Source organism: Clarias gariepinus, chromosome 11 (genome assembly GCF_024256425.1).
Source record: "Clarias gariepinus isolate MV-2021 ecotype Netherlands chromosome 11, CGAR_prim_01v2, whole genome shotgun sequence".
NCBI classification, from domain to species: Eukaryota; Metazoa; Chordata; class Actinopteri; order Siluriformes; family Clariidae; genus Clarias; species Clarias gariepinus.
In genome coordinates this window covers 26,545,359-26,564,236 of record NC_071110.1, presented here as the reverse complement: position 1 = coordinate 26,564,236, position 18,878 = coordinate 26,545,359, and the positions used below count along the sequence as shown (strand labels likewise).

At 38.3% G+C, this 18,878-nt stretch overlaps 1 protein-coding gene across 1 annotated transcript; it reads right to left on the bottom strand.

The window, feature by feature from the left end:
- Window positions 1-3,089: 3,089 nt before the first annotated feature.
- Window positions 3,090-16,883, bottom strand: ppp1r14ab (protein phosphatase 1, regulatory (inhibitor) subunit 14Ab). Its single transcript, XM_053507782.1, has 4 exons — window positions 16,606-16,883; window positions 7,063-7,143; window positions 6,942-6,974; window positions 3,090-3,578 (listed from the first exon to the last, which is right to left on the bottom strand). Exons 1-4 carry the CDS (start codon window positions 16,801-16,803, stop codon window positions 3,444-3,446), a joined length of 447 nt encoding a protein of 148 aa, XP_053363757.1. The 5' UTR covers window positions 16,804-16,883; the 3' UTR covers window positions 3,090-3,443.
- Between the last annotated feature and the right edge of the window lie 1,995 nt (window positions 16,884-18,878).

Below are 18,878 nucleotides of genomic sequence, written 5' to 3'. Positions count from 1 at the left end.
CAATGCAGGCAAGTGAATAGTTCGACAGTGTTAAATTAACACTAGGGATTTTACTGTGAACCCTTCTAACAAACTGGGATAGTGAATATCAACACCTGAACAAAATTTGCAATGCAGAAGACTAGAAGCTGTTTAAAATCAACAGCCACACTCACCACGTTGTTAATTGTCATGTTAAACAGAGATTAAGTCGCGATGGCAGCAAGGCCTCTGTATGTGTGCGCCCGCAGCCCCTGTTGACGAAAGGCGGTGAAATGAAAGTTGATGGAAGGAAATATGTATCACAATATGTGCAAGACACATATATGACATACCTAAGACATGTATGTTCAGAGACATCCTATACAATTCATACATTTGGTGCCCCCTGTTGCTTGTCTAAGACGCTGAATGACAGTAAGAATTGTATTTTAAATAGTCTTCTTATTGACAATGGACATACAGTGAAACCATGGATTACTGTACGAGTGTAATTCATTCCAGGGCGGGCTCATATTCCAAAACACTTGTAAATCAAAGCAAATTTTCCCATAAAAAAAGTTTTATTAAAAATAAAACAACCTGCACTTTAGCTTTAAAAAATGTAAATCTAAATCCCGACAGATAAGTGTTTCCGTTTATGTGCACAGGCACTGTGTGTGTGTGTGTTTGTGTACGTGTGAATCTAAAGTAAGAAGACTGGAGGTATCAGCCCCTCCCGTCTCCCCTCTCTCATCTTACACAGTAAACCTTTCTCCCCTAAATTTCACACTAACACACACATTAACAGAAAGACTGTTTTGTCGGGAAAAATTAGCAAGGAATATCGCTAATGACACTCGCGTAAAAGCATACTAATAGAATCACTACTGTAAAGTAAAGCAAATAAACAAATGAACCTGCACTTTACCTTTGAAAAGAATCACGACCGAGCAGTGTTTTTGTGTAGAGCAGAGTGTGTGTGTGTGTGTGAAGCCGAGAGGGGGGTTGATGTTCGTAAAGGTGAGAGTGTGTGTCAAATTACACGCGCACACACATAACGACAGGCTGACACAGAGAGGGAGAAAATGGATCTTTAACCTCTCTAACAAGACTTTATTTTGCTTTACATGCACGCACACACGTGGGTTATAATAAACAGTATACGCGTGGTGTACACACACGCTTACAATGTTATAGTGTATGACACAGTGTTATAGTAAGCAGTGAGAGACGCGCACCAAGACCCAGCAGGGGAGATGATTACCCACAATCCCGCAGTGCAAAAGAGAGAAAAACTATTGGCTCAGTTGTGATCACATAACGCTCGGCGTCAAAACAAGAAGCGCATGTGTGAAACATGATACTCGGTACTTGTAAACCAAGGCTTGCTCGTTTTTCAAGCCAAAATTTATTAAAAATCTAAAAAACACTTTGCAAACCGTGTTACTCGCAATCCGAGGTTTCATTGTATCTGAATAAAAAGTGCATGGAGTTATATGAATAGCATACATGTTTTAAATGACTCTCTTTATAAAATCTCACAGATAATAAAGGAATATACTCATATATTCCAAACGTTTTTTTTAATAGAACATTCTTAGACATTCTGTAAATCATAAACTGAGATTCCTTTATTAAAACAAGAAAACCTCTGTTTTAACAAACTAATACATGTAGCAAATTTCCAATATTATGTAAAAGCTTTTTTAAAAAAATTATAAAATATAATAATAAAAAAAGGGGGTAGAATCCCGAAAATGTTATTTCAAGATGTGCCTAAGAGTGAGGAATGCAACGATTACTTAAACATAAAATAATAAAGCCAAATCTCATTTGTGTTTCTGTTTAAACATCAAAAGCTGGTCTTTTTAATATGCAATTAAACATCTGCACGATAAAAAGATTCAGTTAATCTTCACATCAAACATCAGACTGGAGGGAAATGTGATTTCAGTGCCTGAGCATTGCATGGTTCTTGGTGACAGACAGGCTAGTCTGAATAATCACAAAACTGATAATCGCCTGGGATTTTTACACACACGCACACACACACACACACGCACACACACACATACACACCGGTTGTTCTGTGGGTGGAAATGCCTTGTTGATTAGATAGTTCAGGCAGAATCACCAGATTGGTCCAAGCAAACACTCAGGCTATGGTAATTCAAATTATCACTCAACATAACCATATTGAGAAGATACGCATTTTAAAATTCAAAACATGCCAAAGTGGACATTGGGCTCGACTCCAATTAACCAAGAACACAAAATTGAGGTTACAAGGCAAATTAATAAAAGATTTTTTTTTAAATCTCCACATTTGTTTCCTATTCTGATGTTTATTCGGAACATTCCCTGAAGCTGACTGAATCATGAACAAACAAGTACACAGGTGGACCTCATAAAGTTACCAATTGGTCTATATATATGTTGATATGACTGTGATCATAAGCAGCTTATAATGTATAGGTAGCAGCAGCCAATAAATTAATACCTTATGAGATTTCAGCAGAGCTTTGTGTAAAAAGATAAATGCAAATCATATTTAATTTAGTGAAACGGTATGATTTTCTTCGCCTATTTCTGAAACAATAATAATAATAATAACAATAATAATGATAATAATAATAATAATAATAATCTGGCAACATGATGGACGAGTGTGTCACAGCTTACAGCTCCGGTTTACTGACTGTGTGGAGGATCGCATGTTTTCTCCAAGACATGGCATTCCTCCGGGACCTCTGTCTGGTTTCCTCCCACCTCTGAAAAAACACACTGGAAGATGGTCTGGCTACTCTAATAAATAGTCTCTGCTTTGTGCCCCATGTTCCCAGAATAGGCTACTGAAGAAGAATGAAACAGGAATAATAATAATAAAACAATCTGGACAAACAAAGTAGTCGTAAAGACTTTAAATACACAATAATAATAAAAATAATGATATAATCTTTGGTCCTGCACAGTAAAATAACCATGATGGAACCAGCACATAATGTATATAGCACTTTCCATTAAGCCTCCATGTGGGTACAGTGTAACTTCAACATATCCTTAGAGCTATTTCAAATGTTTCAATTGTTATACAGTTTGAGTCTAAAAAAAAAACATAGATCCGGCAAAGGATTAAAACTACTAGGGTCATCACAAAAAGTGGAAAAAATGTTTCACAATTCATACAGGAAACACATTAAGAAAGTGAACACAATTCACTTGAACTAAAATAAAAATGTACTTGTGAACCACCAGACATCAATAGTCATGTTAAATAGAAAATAAATAGTGTGTGCGTGTGTGTATTTGTATATTGTTTTACAGGTTGAATACTGAAAATAGTTCCATGCCAATGCTCTGCATGCATTTCAGTTGCAGTCCGTGTTAAAACGACAATACTAAAACTAAACAGTGGTGACTTGTTGGTAGGGTTAAACAGGAAACGGTCTGTTCACACAAGCAGGAGGTGCTGTCAGTGCATCTTAAATTATATCAGAATTGTCAGAGTTTTGGCGCTTGGGGAAGATGTGGAGCTGAGGATGCTCAATGCCATCATTGTGGAGGTCTTCCTGTTTCTGCAGGCCGTGAAGCTTCGAAACCAGCTCCTTAATAAATGCCTGAAATGGGGGGGAGGGGGGAAGGTAATGCTACATTAGTCATTTTCCATCAAATAAAATAAAAATAAATCTAGAAAATTTCTTTAGTATTCAATATAAACCAGTTCTATAATACTACTAAAATTGTTTTATAGCAAAAAACTGAATGCATTTAAAAAAGTTCAGTGTCTACGGAATACACACTCACTCAGTCTATACCGCTTTATTCTGTATACAGGGTAGCGGGGGGGGGGGGCCTGGAGCCTATCCCAGGACAGGGTGACAATGCATCACAGGGCGTCCACACACACTTACTTGAACTAATCTGCATGTTATTAAACTGTGGGAGGAAACTAGAGTACCTGATGGAAACCCACCCAGTCCAGTTAGAGCATGCACACAGACCTGAGGTGGAAATCGAACCCGGACCCTGGAGGTGCAAGGCGACAGTGCTAAGCACTACACCTTAAGAACTACGCACAAATTCTATTTTACGTTACAGTACTGCACAAAATTCTTGAGCCACCCGTCTTTTCTTGATATTAAATTGAATCGAATGACGTACTGTAGATTAAATTAAAGAAATGGGACCAAATGTTTTACTGCGACAGGCTGCAAAATGCCTCAAGATACAACAAAAAACCCAACAACGTTGTTTATGTAACAACGTCAGCAGCAACCTCATTTATCTCTCGTCTGATCCAACCACTCAGCATTCAGCATCACCAGTGTACTAATCACCAACCTGAACATCTGTTATCACCTGTACCTGTTTCTCACTGGTTCATGCCTACAGTTAGATGTATAATTCATACTGTGGCTTGACAAACAAAAAACATTCCTCTGAATCTGGTGCTGAAGTACAGCGACTGGACTGAAAATGAGAGCGAAAATCTTGCCAAAAATGAGAGCCAAAAAAGTCCTCAAGATTACAAAAAAATACAAGAAAGTCTGGTTCTTTGGAAGCGAAATAGGATTAAATAAGGGGTGGCTTGAGACCTTTGCTCAGTACTGCATGTTTTTAAAAATTTGGAAAGGGGAAGGGGAGTTTGGCAGTGAATAATATATCAGAAATGTGTTTGCACCATGGTGACCACAATCACAACAAAAAACATTTGAATTTGGTTGAAATTTTGCCAAACAAAAAGAGCTGCTGGGTGACCATACAGCAGGTTGTGGGCTCTCAACTGCCTATTACAGGGGTACCCTGTCATTAGCATAAAGCAGAAATCAAATGTAATAACAACACCTTTTTTTAATTTAGTTTCAGGCTATGTCATTATTAATGTTTCCTCAGTCCACCAAAAAGCTATGGCGACAAACCAATGGTGCACAAACACCCCTATCCCAGCTGAATAAATATCAAGCTTTCGTAAGTTCGCTGCTGGATATGTTTATGGTAATTATTTTGTGACTCCATTCTGTACTCATGAAGTAGTGACAGAACACCAGAACCAGAAATGCAACTTGCCTAAGAAAAAGTCATGGGTTGGGGAACCTATATTTTCTGTAAAAACGATGTATGCATATTCCTGCTTCTGAATTTTGGCAAAAACTGGTATTGGATAACAATTGGGATGCTTTACATTTAGGCATTTGGCAGACACTCTTATCCAGAGCGACTTACATTTTTATCTCATTATACATCTGAGCAGTTGAGGGTTAAGGGCCTTGCTCAAGGGCCCAACAGTGGCAACTTGCTGGTTGTGGGGTTTGAACCTGGGATCTTCCGAACCGTAGTCCAATGCCTTAACCACTGAGCTACCCCTGAGCCAATGCTGCTTTCTAATGTGCTTAGTCAGGAGTACCAGTACATGTTCCTATACATACAAGAACATAGATTTAATGTCTAGGTGCACACATGGATACTCAGCAAGTGAGTGACCGAGCAAGAGCATAGGAGAGTGATTCAGGTTTTCAATACAGCGTTGGACTTTCAACTGCTCCTGGTGAGGGGTTGCCACAGCAGACCATCTGATCTCCCATTTTATCCAGGCTTGGGAATGGCAATGCATCCAGTGGCTGGGGTTGGGGCATTAGGTGGGAATCGAACCCAGGCAAGTAACATACCATTAAGCCACCAGTGGCACTGGATCAATGTGACCAATACAACACCATCACCACTATATCCTGCTCCAAACTTTGCTCTCAGCAGAATCTTCACTGCGTACAACAGGATGCTTTTTCACTCACTCATCACTCACTCATCTTCTTACCGCTTTATCTTGTATTCAGGGTCACAGGGACCTGGAGCCTATCTCAGGAGCCTTACGGCATGAGGCAGGGTACACCCTGGACAGGGTGCCAATCCATCGCAGGACACACACACACATACACACACTCACACACACACACACTGTGGGCAATTTTGGGAACGCCAATTAGCCTAATTGCATATCTTTGGACTGTGGGAGGAAATCGGAGTACCCGGAGGAAACCCACCAAGCACAGGGAGAACATGCAAACTCCATACACACAGAGACGGTAATCGAGCCTGGCCCGGAATCGAACCTGGACCCTGGAGGTGCAAGGTGACAGTGCTAACCACTACACCACCCCTAGGATGCTTTCTATTTTTCAAAATCTTGAAAAAAGTTTAGTTGGTTTCTTTTGGTTTTGGAGGGAGTGGGAGCTCAGGCAGCTAAGGCTTTAGGATGTTAATTTGAAGATCTGAGGATCCAGGCTTAAGCCACATCCCTAACTACCCAAAAAGCCCGGGTTAAATGTTAGCCTCAGAAAGGGCATCTGGAGTAAAACCTGTACCAGGTTGTGTGCAAATCAGATGGTTTGCTGTGGTGACTCAACTTGTATACTTAAATGTTCTGATTTCTTTGTATGAATTCGATATTTGGCTTGTTGGCTACATCTGGTGGAGATTTTGTGTCAATAGCCCACTTAGAAATGCCCTTACTGATAAAAAATGCTGATGTGTCTTATTTTATACATATTTATACTTATTTTCCCCGCTGTACCTAACATGCTAGCTAAGCATGATTGTCTATCACGATGAATATGCTAATGTCATATGAGCCATAACAAAACAGACATAAGTCTGTAAAAGGAATAAAAAAAAAAAAGAAGTATGAACCAGTAATTTATTCTGTCTGGATGAACGAGCAGTTTATAACCTTTAGCGCCCCCTGCTGTCTTTTTTAACAAGCTTTATAAGGTGACCAGACTGACTTGTGGGAAAATGTTACTTATAAATATAAAAATTTTAGATCTTTATCATGCTGGACTTTATGTGTTTATGTGTGTGTGTAGTGGATCTGTGCAGCAGAACACAGACCAGTGTTGTTATACACACTAGACCACCGTACCAGGACGTCTGTTACTGCTAGACTGATACGAAGAGAAAATGTGTGCGAGAAGACAGTCACTTACTTCTGTGTTAGTGTTACATAAATGAAGAATATCCTGTAAAAAATAAACAATCATGGATTACATGACTTGTTTTCACGTATATTAAAGTGTTGTAAGTAATGTCTGGTGAACAAGGTCGTACCTGGAGCCTTTTGGTCCTCTCCTCATCACTCTGCAGGTCTAAAAGTTCATCAATATTCACCTCCTCGGGCATGTGCTCTTCCTGCAGCGGGAGACAGAGATTTCATGTGACACTCCATCACCCACAGGGCATTTTTTTATTGTCCCGCTGTCTCATTCAGAGATATGTTTAATGCTTACATCTTCTTTGTTTATATTCATAAACAGAGTTACAGTCAATGTAAAGTGTACATTAGCAGCAAAAATAATAAATATAAATATAAAATATATATTTAGATTTCAGTACAAAAATCCATCAATCCATTCTTTGTCCATGCCACTTATTTTGTGTAATACCATGGAGGTCCTAGAGTCTATCCAATGGAACTTACGGCACAAGGCAGGGTGCACCGTGGATGACGTGCCAACCCATTGCAAGGTGTGAGGGGAAGAAATGTCCACCCACAATCACCAGAGGTGAGATTCAAACCCTCAACCCAGGAGGAGCGATGTGACCAATGCTGTCTTTATACTGTCAGAGTAAATACTGCAATAAAACAACAGGTCTAACAACAGAATACAAATATGTATCCTATATAACGTGTACCATAAATGAATTTAATGACATACTGTAACTACTGTCCGTTTTTAACATGACGAATGTATAGAATGTTCACTTATCTGTAAGTCACCTTCAATGAACTTTATTAAAGATCTAATCTCCTTTGACTGGCCATGACATCTCAGCCATGCGTGACTCCTAAAGCTGTCGAGGAAGGTTAGCAAGCCTTACCGCATGAGGACAGTTACATAAGTGGGGCACAAATCTCGAAAAAAAAAATACAGCGAGTGAGCCTGAAAGAGCCGGCGGGACATCATTACCCTCCTGCTCAATCCCACAGCTGGACCACATTACCACCGCTCAATAAAATCAAATCCCTATAAAATGGGGATTATACAAACTCCACCCTTCTTAAAGGCCTTCAGAAACACATGGCGCTATTTAAGATAAACATTGCATGATTTGCTGAAAGGTCAACAGAGTAACTGGCTCATTTCAAGGCTGGACAAGAAAACAGATTAGGCCGTTTGGCCTGGATTTCAGTTAAATGCACTTAGGCTGAAAGGACACTGTGATTGACATCGTACACACCTCTGTTTGGTTTTAAAGCTCACTCCAATAATGGAGTTTTTGGATTGCTCAACGCGGAAGTAGGGCGAGTGTGATTTCCAGTGTACCCGACTATTTACATAACATGAGTAAGCACTTTTCCAACTAAAACTCTTGGTAATGATGGGAATAGTCACACCACATACACGGCTTGATGCCATAACAAAATTTAGTCAAACTGGAAATTTTAGGATTATTTATCGTTATGGCAAAAACTACGTCTACAGTGTTTATCAATATTAATTACATTAAACTGAAAAGGACAAATTTAATCAATTAAATTCATTTGGAATAATAAATAAAACAATAAAATCAACAACTTTAAAAATATAGTAAAAGTGATCTAATAAGCTATTTTCCGTTAGAGCTGAACATTGATTGTACATTTTCCAAAAAAATTGACCTTACATTACCTGCAATACCTAGAATGTACACTTATTAACCAACCACCTAAATCTAAATCTGCATTAAAGCTAGTCAATGAGGAGTAAACACTAGTCCTCGACATATGAACATTCGAGTTACGAACTTCTGAAGATATAAACAGGCGCTTGGAAGTTTGATCACATGTCCGGCGTACATTGTCATGTGCGTCTTCTGCAAGTGCACTACAAGCCCAGGATAAGAAGAAGCAAGCGTGAGAGCAGCGGCGATGAAGCTGGTACTACTACTACAAAAAAAAAAAAACGCCAAGCACTAACAGTTTAGACTCAGAATTTGTGATATATTTATGATATTATTTATTATTACAGTATGTAGTTTCTTAAATTGTTAACAAATAAAAGAGTTTAAAAAGTTAATTTCTCATGCTTTTTGGGCTGCCACTAGCACTCTGGTTGATAATAAGGTTACTAAGAGCCACAGGGTGCTGAGACACTACTTCAACTATTTTAAAACTAATGTCACCATTGAAAGGTCACTCAGAGAAAGATCCAAGCTGAATCTCCTACCGGGGCTTTGGTGACCTTTCTTTTAACTCTAAATGCTACTGAAAAAGAATTTATGGCCATCTCTACACACATATTGTCATACTTGCAAAAGGTTCGAACTTTGTCCCACTTAATTACATTTATGTAATGTTATTTACGTCAAATACAAGTGACTTAGAGAACAAAGAACTAAGCAATGAGAATTATGTTTTAGCCATCATTGTACAGAAAGACTATTACACGTAAGAAGAAATAGAACTAAACAGAATGAAATAAAATAGTACTTTAAACTTGATTTAGTTTAAAGAAGTGTAATTAAATTCTCTGAATTTGCATTTTCTAGCACAAGTTCAATGTTTAAATTGAAACCTTGAACAAAGACACTAATAGCACTGTGAAGAATATTTTGAATTTGATGCTTTCTTAGAAAAATCTATTTTTCTATCTATCTATCTGTCTGTCTGTCTGTCTGTCTAATCTAGTAGAATCCACTATACTAGGCATCACTAAATGACAGACCGATGTCCGGATCCGGACAGAGAGATAGCTCTATCCGGACCATGATGCTTTTCAAATAAATGAGAATAATTAATATACCAGTAATGTAGCGCTTTTTTTCTCGAGGTGGGCGTGGCTATACGCTTCACTCAACAGAGCTCCCAAAAAACGAAGAAAAAAAAACTATGTGTCAAACGCCAGTGACTATAAAAAAACAAAAGTTCAAAGATGAATGGAAAGATCTATACATGTTTATTCTCCCTGTGGGAAGTTTAAAACCAGTTTGTGGAGATAATAAAAAGCAGTAATGTGAAGCACCACAATGAGACAAAACACGGGTCATTAGAGCAAACATATCCGCAACGGTCCAAGGCGAGGGTGTATAACATATTCTCGAATCCCGATTCAAACATACGATACGTGCAATCTTATTTCTGAATGACGGCGATTCACTTGATGTATTCAGATCATGTTGCATCCACATGTTCGCTTATTTACTTAAAGTCAATCTCAGATGCTATAACATTCACACTCATCGATCACAGTCACACAGTGTAACACAAAACACCAATCAGATCAGAGATTAGTGAAATGATTCAGTGTTACACCTCAACCACTTCTCTCCCTAAACAAACTAATCAGTCATGGTCAAATTGTATTTTTGTTTGTTTAAACTCTCAATCGTGCGGTCTCAAATTGTATTTCCACATTATCTGCGGTGCACGCTCAATATCACAATGCTGTGATATTCCAGGCAATCAGAGGCTAAAGGAGGGACCATACCAGCAATAAATATTCTGCCTAACCTAGGTTTACTTGTCCTTTACAAGTCTATGGGTGATTCAATCTCAAATCAATCAGTGGAAGAGAAATTTTCCACCATCACTTCTCAGATTTTGCTGATTTTTTCACCAATTGTTGGTATTGGCATGAAAATAAAAACCCCCAATTTTTTTGTCCCAACTCCCACTTGTTAAAAAATGGCAGCCATCTTGATTTTTGGCCTCAACGCGCTTCAAGACGTGCCACGCCCCTTTTTGAAATCCTCTTTTCCTAGATAACTCACTTGCTATATGTAATGATGAAATAGGTTTGTGGTGTTTCCTCCCTTCGCCACGACGACCCGCTTGCATGTTATGTTCTACAAAAAATTGTGCTTTGTTGGGTATCTGACGGGCGAAAACCAAACCAGCTCCACACCACTGAAGTTGCACCATTTTTACAAACCAATTCTGGTTCATCTGGTTAATAGATAAAATTAATTGAGTACTGTGAATTAATTTGCAAATATTATATATTTTTATTAAATAAATCACTATTTCCTCAATAGCTTTTTGGTCATGTCACCTGGTGACCCCAAACTAGTACCAAAATAATCTCATTAGAGCCCCACACAAGGTACACCTGATATGTCTTCATTCCTTTTTAATTTTAATTTTTTATTTATTTAAAAAAAAAAAAAATTCTTCAATAGCTTCTAGGTCAAATGACCTGGTGACCCCAAACTGGTACCAAAATAATTAGATCTGAGACCCACAAAAGGTACACCTCTTTGTAGTCCAAAAAATTTCCTTAATTATTTTTATTCCATTTTTTATAAAAAAATAAAATAAACGCTATTTCTTCAAGCTACAGATGCCTTGAAATGAATGAGATCCCCTTTTTCAACCCAGACATTCTGTAAATGCCACGCCGACCCACTTGCTTGGTATGTTCTACAAAAAACTGTGCTCTGTTGGGTATCTGACGGGCGAAAACCAAACCAGTTCCACACTACTGAAGTTGCACCATTTTTACAAACCAATTCTGGTTCATCTGTTTCATTCAACGATCCGCTTTCGCCCTTCTCATTCTCCGCCGCCGTCATAAGCGTATGAAAACAAAGGCACTGCGCATGTGCATTTTACCCATATTCTATCGCGATATTTCATTTTCTTATCATTGCCTAACATTGTACCGGTATTACCGTGAAAGGTATAATATGGCCCAGCCCTAATCTTGATGGTATATTTGAAAATGCTGATTTGGACCCAGATGACACTGTTCAGTTCAAGCAGTGAAATCATAAAAGCCATGGCAAAATTTCTGACATGTCTTTGCCAGTGTCTGATTTCATTATGAGACTTTGTGAAAAATGTGACTCCTGCACAGCTCATCACTATACAGCCAAGCCCAAGCTGCTTATTTAAAAGAACTGAAAGAGAAACTTCCCATTGGAGAGGAGGCTGTTATCCTCATGGATTTTGCCGAAAGCTATTCTTTCATTTGTCAGGATGCTGTTCAAGGTTTTCATTGGGATACATCCCAGGTGATTCTGCATCCCTTCGTGGTTTACTATAGGGGTGGTAGTGAAAACGATGGTTCACTGAGTTGCTAAAGTTTTTGTGTTGTCAGTAATGAAAGGGAACACAATGCTATTGTTGTTCACAAGTTTATTAAGGTTCTCATGAATCCACTTAAAGTTCTTCTACCAAATTTAAATCATGTGCATTACTTCTCAGATGGTGCAGCCAGCCAGTACAAGAATTATATATTTTTTTTACAAATTTGTGGAGGCATTTCCTATCAAAATGACTTTGGTAGCTACAAAGTGCATGCCTTTCCTAGTTGATATTATTTGTGTCACTGCAACTTGACAGGTCTCCTACATGTACATGTACCCTTTTGGTCTTATTCCATGAACTCATTTTTGTGGGCTTTGTTCTTCCAGAATCAGATACCCAGGGTGATGAAACAAAAACTGTGATTAGTCCTTTAGGTGTAGAGAGATGAATAACGTCATTATCAGTCTTTGACTAGATATGCATTACAAAAGAATTTAAGGTAACTTTCACTTTGAAAGGAACAGATTTTGTATGCATTAAGTATTCTACACATATTGCAGTGCATTTCTGTGTGTCAAATCATAAAATGTTGCAAAACCTGGACAATTCATTTTTGATTATTTCTATAAAACAGGGCATAAACATTTTTATAAAACAGGGCAGGTTTTTATTTATTTTTAAGAAGAGGTAATGTAAAAGTAACCCCTATTTTTTTGAGTGACATGTATACATGCAGACCTTGGGTTCTGGGGGTCGAAAACAAAAAATGGTTTTTCAAAAATATTTCCATAACCACAAGAGATAGCCACATTCTAATTGCAGAATCTGAATCTACATGAAAAATTATCATCTCCATATGACATATAGCAAGTGAGTTATCTAGGAAAAGAGGATTTCAAAAAGGGGCGTGGCACGTCTCGAAGCGCGTCGAGGCCAAAAATCAAGATGGCTGCCATTTTTTAACAAGCGAGAGTTGGGACAAAAAAAATGGTGGGTTTTATTTTCATGCCAATACCAACAATTGGTGAAAAAATCAGCTAAATCTGTGATCATGTGGTGGAACCCACTGGTTGATTTGAGATGGAATCACCCCTATGCATATGCATAAGACTTTCAATACAATTATTATAACAGTATGTAATAATCATATATAGTGGGTAAGATCTAACGGGACCTCAATTGTAATAGAGAATGCTGAGGCACTTTAGAGATTTGCTTGCTGCCGGAGAGAGATGTCATGATTTTTAAACATCATCAGCTGTCATCATGTCATCATATGTCTATGAAGTGTGACTCAGACTCTAAGCATTATTAGTCTTGCCCTGGAAAAAGAATGCATCATGACATTAAGGAAAATAAATCTCTATATTCATATTCATACTATGTACTGTATAATATGTGCATTGACCTACTCTACAGTCATTATACAGTACAATAGTCTCTCACTGTGCCAGATTTGATACCCAGTCTGGTGCTAGTGTTTATATATTTTAACAGCGATCTGAATTAGACATTTCCTGTCGCTCTCACTCTGCCTTTATCCTACATTTACTGGCTGATTTCACTTGCTTGTATTTGATTTCTCAACCTCACCATGAACAGAGTGAACTTTATTACTGTTGCTTGACACAAAGGGCAGCATGCTTTAAAAAGCCATTTTCACTTCATATACCCAAGGGACATAGGGGCAGAGACATTCGGTCAATCAGACAGCTGGCCAGACTGGGGTAGTTCTTTATCAAAACAACATGTACTGCTCATGCGTTTTTGCCAATATAACAAGTAAATGTTCAATAAAAGATCAATATATCATATATACAGAGTCAGGCAAAACAATTTATACATTCTTGAGGTACTGAAAAACTTGTATATTTATTTTAATTCAAAATATATTGCTATAAGTTTTATATATATATATATATATATATATATATATATATATATACTAATATTATGATAATATAATTAATATTATATTCAAATAATATACATCATACTATTATCATGAATGATGCTTGTCTGTGTCGCCATTAAATCCTCACATCTTTAAAAACTCTTCTTTTCTGACTTTTATAAAAAAGTGTATTACAGCTGTCTATACAACTATATTACGGGAACACTGCGCAGCCTAACATAACAATCTGCCCTGTTAATCTGGACTCTTAATCTCAGTTTCTTTAGTCTAATGTTTCTAATTAATGGAGCATGTGATCCAGCAGTGGTGCTGAGGGGAAGTGGTGTATCAGGACAAAGGGGGGGATGCTGATGCACCAAGCCTTTCTGTGTATTACACTGACATATGGGGTCTTTACATCCCCAGCCCCCAACACTTTAACACCCCAGGAGATAGAGATCAATCAATCCATGAATCATTAGCATTGAGACCAGGCTATCCAGCTCCAGAAGTGTCGAGGTTACGGTGTTTCCGGAAATGAAGGGGGTTGCAAAGGGGAGTCTGATTACAGCCTGTGTTTGTTCTTTAGCACTGAAGACCAGCAGACACGGTCATTTAGACATGACCATGCTGTGGGACATGATTTCTTCTGGGTTCTACAACATCAGTTTTTTTCTACTAACTGTACAAGTGCACAGCAACTATCAGATTATCTTCATGCTGTTATGGCAAAGGCATCCGTATGTGAATCTGGAGTAAGGTCACTACAGAGCAGGTGTGGCCTCATGGCCGTTATTGTTTAGTTCCAGTGATTAAAATGAAATTGCCAGGGCGCCGTTTCATTACACTGTAATAAACGTTGTGCTTGCAGGGGGTACACATGTGCTCTTTTGTGCTTTTGTTGGAACCTTAATAAACATGCTGTCAGGAGGGGGGTGCATAATCCTGTTAAGGTGAATGGTGACAACACTGACATCCTGATAGACAAAAAGAGTCATGATAGAGTGATACGTGAAGAAAGGGGATCTTGTACAAATAATTAACCACAGTTACTTATACAAAACACCATGAGATTGGACTGACTGTTTTTGTGACTGATGGAAGATTTTATTTTTTTAGATTCAGCATTATATTTGAATCGTCACACTGTAGTTCAGTAATGAGAAATAATAAAAAGAAAATTGTGCCATAACAAGAATAACCTTTTGCATGAAAAGCACTTTAACAAGTAAGAAAGTACTGCTAGAGGACAGATTTGCATTTTTTTACAATAAGGCAGGTAAGCAAACATTTCAGATTCTGCATTGCCAATACATTATTAGTCACCATTTTTATGTTCTAAAGATTTAATGAGCTCTAGTTAAAACCACACTACACTTCCTCAATGACTGAGCATTGACTGTTTGGACATAGTAAGTGTTTATCACTGTAGTTATGAGGGACACTTGGGAACTGGCCATTCTTGTTCAGATATTTTTACTTTTTTGAAACAATAATGCATTGTAAAAGAAGTCTAGAAATCATAACATTTTGGTACCGAGCTTCTAAACACAACATTTTCCCCCATTTTTCCCCCTTTGCATTACATTAAATGGCATCTTACTGTACAACCAGTGACTCATGCTACCATGCACCTGGCTTTCAACACACCTTTTTCAAGTCACACAGTGTGATGTTTGCTTTGTTTACCTACCACAATGTTATACAGCTAATGTTTTCTGTCATGACAAAAAGTAATTGTTTCAGTAATTATCTACATACATACATCCTGAAATCTTATTAGTCCAACTAGGGACCAGGAAGGCCAATTAGTACAACATTTTTACAACCAGAGTAGGACATCTGGTCACAATTCGCCTAATCTGCATGTCTTTGGAACGTGAGAGGAAATGCACCAAACACAGGGAGAACATGCAAACTCCATGCACACAGACCCCAAGGTGGGAATCGAACCCGGACCCTGGAGGTGCAAGGCGGCAGTGCTAAACACTAAGTTACCCGGCTACCCCTGAGCTCCAGGGTAACAATACAGTCTCCGCTGATTATGAACAACCATATTTTAAAAACTATACTGGATAGAAACGTGATAGAAATGTTGAGGCATAATTTTTTAGCTAATGTTATTTATTTCTGTCTCCCAACTTCCTTGTACCATTCTCGCATGAGGACTCTTAGATATAATTATTTTGCCAAACTTCTTCCTGGTTGAAGACATATACATACACTGTGTGTGTATATAATAGATAAAATCATACATAAATGATATCAGGAGAAGAGGCTCACCCTGTATACCCAAAATAAGTAAATATTTTCACTGATTATACTTATAAATATGCGATGGATAAACAATCCACTTTATATCCTGTATCACCCAATCTTAATATCAGAGAGTTCATTTTCCACCTGGATCATTATTATTATTATTATAATTATTATACAGGGGAGTTGTGTGCTACACAAACAGTCAGGGTTGATAAGAAATCCCTGGGCCATGTACTGTAAATACAGGGAGCTGAGATATGAAGCACATGCATGCAATCATAGTTCATAGTGAATGCTGAATGCATGTTCTTATCCCACCCAGACCTGAGCTCCTGACAGGTCACCACCCTTTTTGGAACTTGTTCTTTATTTTATTTAGCTTCAAAGCCTGAATGAATGTATGAGCAAAATGATTTAGATATAATTTATAAGCTGCAATTAAATGAAAATGTGCTTAGTTAATAATTTGCCCCGGTACAGTACTCACCCTTCCCAAGAAGAGCTCGTCCAGCCCCGCGTCTATCCATTTCTCCACATCCAGGCGCCTCTGCAGCTCCTTTCTGTTATATTTGACTGTAACTCGGGCTTGTCTCTTCTGTACACTCAGTCCTGACTCCCGGCCCGAGCCTCTGCTGGGAGAGTGCACTTTACTGTTATACCGTCTGCCCACCCGGTTCGCTGCCATGTCTCGGGTTGCACTCTGATGGTCAAGCGTGCAATAAGAAGAAAAGCACACGGGCGCACCGACACCAGCGCGCGGGTGAGTGAGGTGGAGTCAGTGATTTACCGCCTCACGCGGATCCTAATTTCAGCCACATGGCGTCGCCACCAGTCAGCGCATGTGTTACAGCAGCGCATGCGCAGTGAAATTATTGTTCATTTGCAGTTTTTGTGTGTTTTATGTGTGGTATTAGAGAATAATTACGCTGTATGAACCTGCAAATGACATTGTATATATTGATGGGAAGTTTGAATCATTTTAGTGACTCGGTTCTTTGAATCTTCTTCATCAAAATTAACGAATCTTTTTTTTTTGAGTCATTTAGTTCATTTAATTCTTTTGATAAAGAATTTTTAAAAAGTGCTGCATTTTCAAAAAACGGACGCCCAAATACGTAAACATACACAAATTTTGGCTATAGATCCAGTAATGAAAATATTACAATACAGCTAAGGACATATTATAAATATCGTCTATAGGAGTCACGTGACAAAAGAACGAACGACTCGGTGTAGAAGTGTCATTAAGAAAGAATCGCTCAAATCTCTTTCCTGTATGTGACCTGCGGAGATTTTGCGATGAATTGCGCATGCGCGCCCAGTACAAAACGAACGAATCACTCTCCGAGACTACACGTTCTTCTGATTTACGTTAAATATTCGTTAAAAAAAAAAAAATCGCTCATAACCGACCCATCACTAGTCTGAGCTCACATTAATTGCCCCAATCCAACATGAAGTTGCATCAATATGCTTAATTTTTATTTCAACATGGAGTTAAGATCGCAAAACTCCTACAAAAGGGGGTAGAGCGTAAAAGTAGACCCAAGACACATCTCTTTAATCAGGCATACAAATATTTCATCACATAACCTTGGACTCCAGTATATCGAAATGCACACTCCTATCTAGTGTATCTAGTGCTAATATCCTGAACGGCATCTACGCTAATTATTTTCTTTTCCACCTGTTTTTCATTTCTCTACCCATCCAGAGGCAACTGGAGATTGTGCCAGCTCCAGTAGACAAAGGCCAACCCTGCGAAGATCTCGAGGCATCCAGAGAAGGACCACCTCCAGCTGGATTCTGCCTCATGATGGTTTGGATCTACACATGCTGCTCCTGAGCATCCAGAGATCCAGACCACCTGCTTACTCATCCCTGTGCAGAACTGGACGCCATGATAACTAGGACAACTTTTGTTATATTGATGTTGTTATATAACTTTCCGTTATCCGTTATCACCCAAATGAGGATGGGTTTCCTGTTGAGTCAAATTTTTTTCTTACTCATACACACTTCCATAAATTCTCTTTTTATTTTGTGAAGCTGCTTTGCGACAAAGACCATTGTTAAAACACACAACTCGGGTCCTCATGGTCCTCTTTTTGGGGCCCTTAATTTTGGTCAAGTTATATATTATATTTTCTATCAAACAAAGACAGTTAAAGCCAACTCTGTTATTTTACATTGCTGGCAACAATTTAGAGGAGAGGTCCATATTTGGGTAAGATGGTCAAGTGACCACATACTGTACTTTTGTATACACTGTATCACTATATGGTTTTGGTGATGATATAATATCTCACCTTTTCCTTCATTTAGATGACTGACCAGCACGTTTTGTGGACGGCCTAAAAAGTCTACAGTTTTGGTCACCGGAGCTTTTTTTATAGCCTTCAAGCCATTAAGATCAACAGCTGGTTTTCTCCCGAGATACAAGCTGTAAATATTTCCATAGCACTCGGCCAGCTAAAGATAAACAATGAAAGTATTAATAAATTTAGAAACATAAAAGTATTTTCGTGGAAACATATTTGATATGCTCGTTCACAAAACATTTGGAATTTGTAGAATTTATGTACTTGTAGAAATAATCCCCATATCTGCAGTTACCAAGGGCAATTATAGTAGATCACTTGTTGTTGTTGTTGGACTGAAAGTCTATTTCTCCTCTAAAACAAGGATTTTTGTTGATGTACGTCATTGCAACTTCTTGTTAGTAACTGAACAGCTCTTCGGGCCATATTCCCAGGAGAC

What these genes read in the sequence shown, in the direction of transcription:
- ppp1r14ab (XM_053507782.1), bottom strand. Translation starts at nt 16,803, where the DNA reads ATGGCAGCGAACCGGGTGGGCAGACGGTATAACAGTAAAGTGCACTCT. An exon ending in AGAGGACCAAAAGGCTCCAG is followed by an intron (nt 6,975 to 7,062) that starts GTACGACCTTGT and finishes TATTTTTTACAG; the next exon opens with GATATTCTTCATTTATGTAA. An exon ending in TATGTAACACTAACACAGAA is followed by an intron (nt 3,579 to 6,941) that starts GTAAGTGACTGT and finishes CCCCCATTTCAG; the next exon opens with GCATTTATTAAGGAGCTGGT.